Source organism: Myotis lucifugus, unplaced genomic scaffold (genome assembly GCF_000147115.1).
Source record: "Myotis lucifugus unplaced genomic scaffold, Myoluc2.0 scaffold_2289, whole genome shotgun sequence".
Lineage (NCBI taxonomy): Eukaryota > Metazoa > Chordata > Mammalia > Chiroptera > Vespertilionidae > Myotis > Myotis lucifugus.
The window spans coordinates 15684-17006 of record NW_005873337.1 but is presented as its reverse complement, the minus strand read 5'-3'; the positions used below and the strand labels follow the sequence as shown (position 1 = coordinate 17006).

At 58.9% G+C, this 1323-nt stretch overlaps 1 protein-coding gene across 1 annotated transcript in view; it reads right to left on the bottom strand.

The window, feature by feature from the left end:
• Positions 1 to 1323, bottom strand: part of LOC102442238 (calpain-9-like) — a 19611-nt gene that overhangs the window by 5135 nt on the left and 13153 nt on the right. Inside the window, exon 18 of the mRNA XM_023749004.1 lies at positions 957 to 1015. Within this exon, the coding sequence (XP_023604772.1) occupies positions 957 to 1015 (59 nt within the window). The remainder of the gene's footprint in view (positions 1 to 956; positions 1016 to 1323) is intronic.

The following is a 1323-nucleotide window of genomic DNA, read 5'->3' as shown; positions in this document are numbered from 1 at the left end:
AAGAAGAGAAAGAGAGAGAGAGAGAGATGAGGGTGAACCCTCCACCTCCCCACCGTCCTCAGGAGTGGCCTGTTGGCTCAGGCCCCGAGCTCCGCCCTCTGGTCATCCTGCCTGCAGACACGGACGTCTGCCTCGACGGGCAACAAGCAAGAACGTCGGTTTTCGGGGCTTTGCATGTCCCAGAGGCCCTGGTGCCTGTCTGAGTCAGCTCAGGTCCAGTGCGGATGGAGCCTTTGAGGTCCAGACGCTCAGCGGCTTTGAAGGGTATGACCCTGTTGCTGCCACTAGTCACCCTGTATTTCTAACCGCCTCCCCTAGGTGGCGCCCACGCCACTGGCTGAGGGACCACGATGGGCAGCTGGGAGGGGACGATCCACACCTCGGGGCCTCTTCCAAGCCTCGGACCCGCTTCATGCCCTTCCCTCCATCATTTGTGCTGTCATCAGCCCATGTCACTGGTAAAAGTTGTCCATTTCTCAGGGTTTTTGAGGAGTTTGCATGCGTGCATACCTTCCTACGTGCGCACGTGCCCCCGCAGACACACACACACACACACACACATGCCAGGAATCACGAGACCCTGGGATGACATGAGCAAGGGAACGTGAGCGAGTCGGAGCCTGGAAGGCAGGCTGAGGAGCCCACGCGGCCGAAGGAAGAGAAGGAGAAGGAGGCGGGGCTTGCTAGCTCGCTCTGCTCCGGGGACGAATCTCTCTCTATGCCTCAGTTTCCACTTCTGCAAAATGGGTAGGCTATTCGCACTGAGCTCGGAGAGTAACAACCATATGGACTGCTAAGTGCACACGACATAAACAGAGTGGCCATGTGCACTGCTGTTTTGCCCCAAAGCTAAACGTTTAACCCTCACATGCCATCATGCAAACGTTTATGGAGCCTGTGGACCGTGGGCCCGGCCCTGGCCGGGTCCCTGAGCGGGAGGTCTGGCTGGGCCTCACCTCGTTTATGTTGAGATGAATGAACTCCTTGTTCTTCGTGCTGAGAGCCTGGAACACGCCTGATGGGAGAGAGACCGGAGAAAGGCATCCTTGAGGGGACGGGTCCTTCAACAGGCTGAGCGCGCCGCCCCTAACCCCCAAGCCTGCAAGGGAGCTGCTCCCCCTGGCGGTGAGCACGGGTATTACACAGGCCTGACTGGGGCCACCTGATGGGATTTCTTTCTCTCAAGGGGTTGGAGGACGCTTCCTGGATTCAGGTGACTCTGGCCTTCGCCCCGGGTGGCACGTGTTGTCATCGACAATATCCAGCCGGCTCCTGGGCCCCCAACATCTCCTGATTCTAGCTGTTTGGGGGCTAAGACCCCTG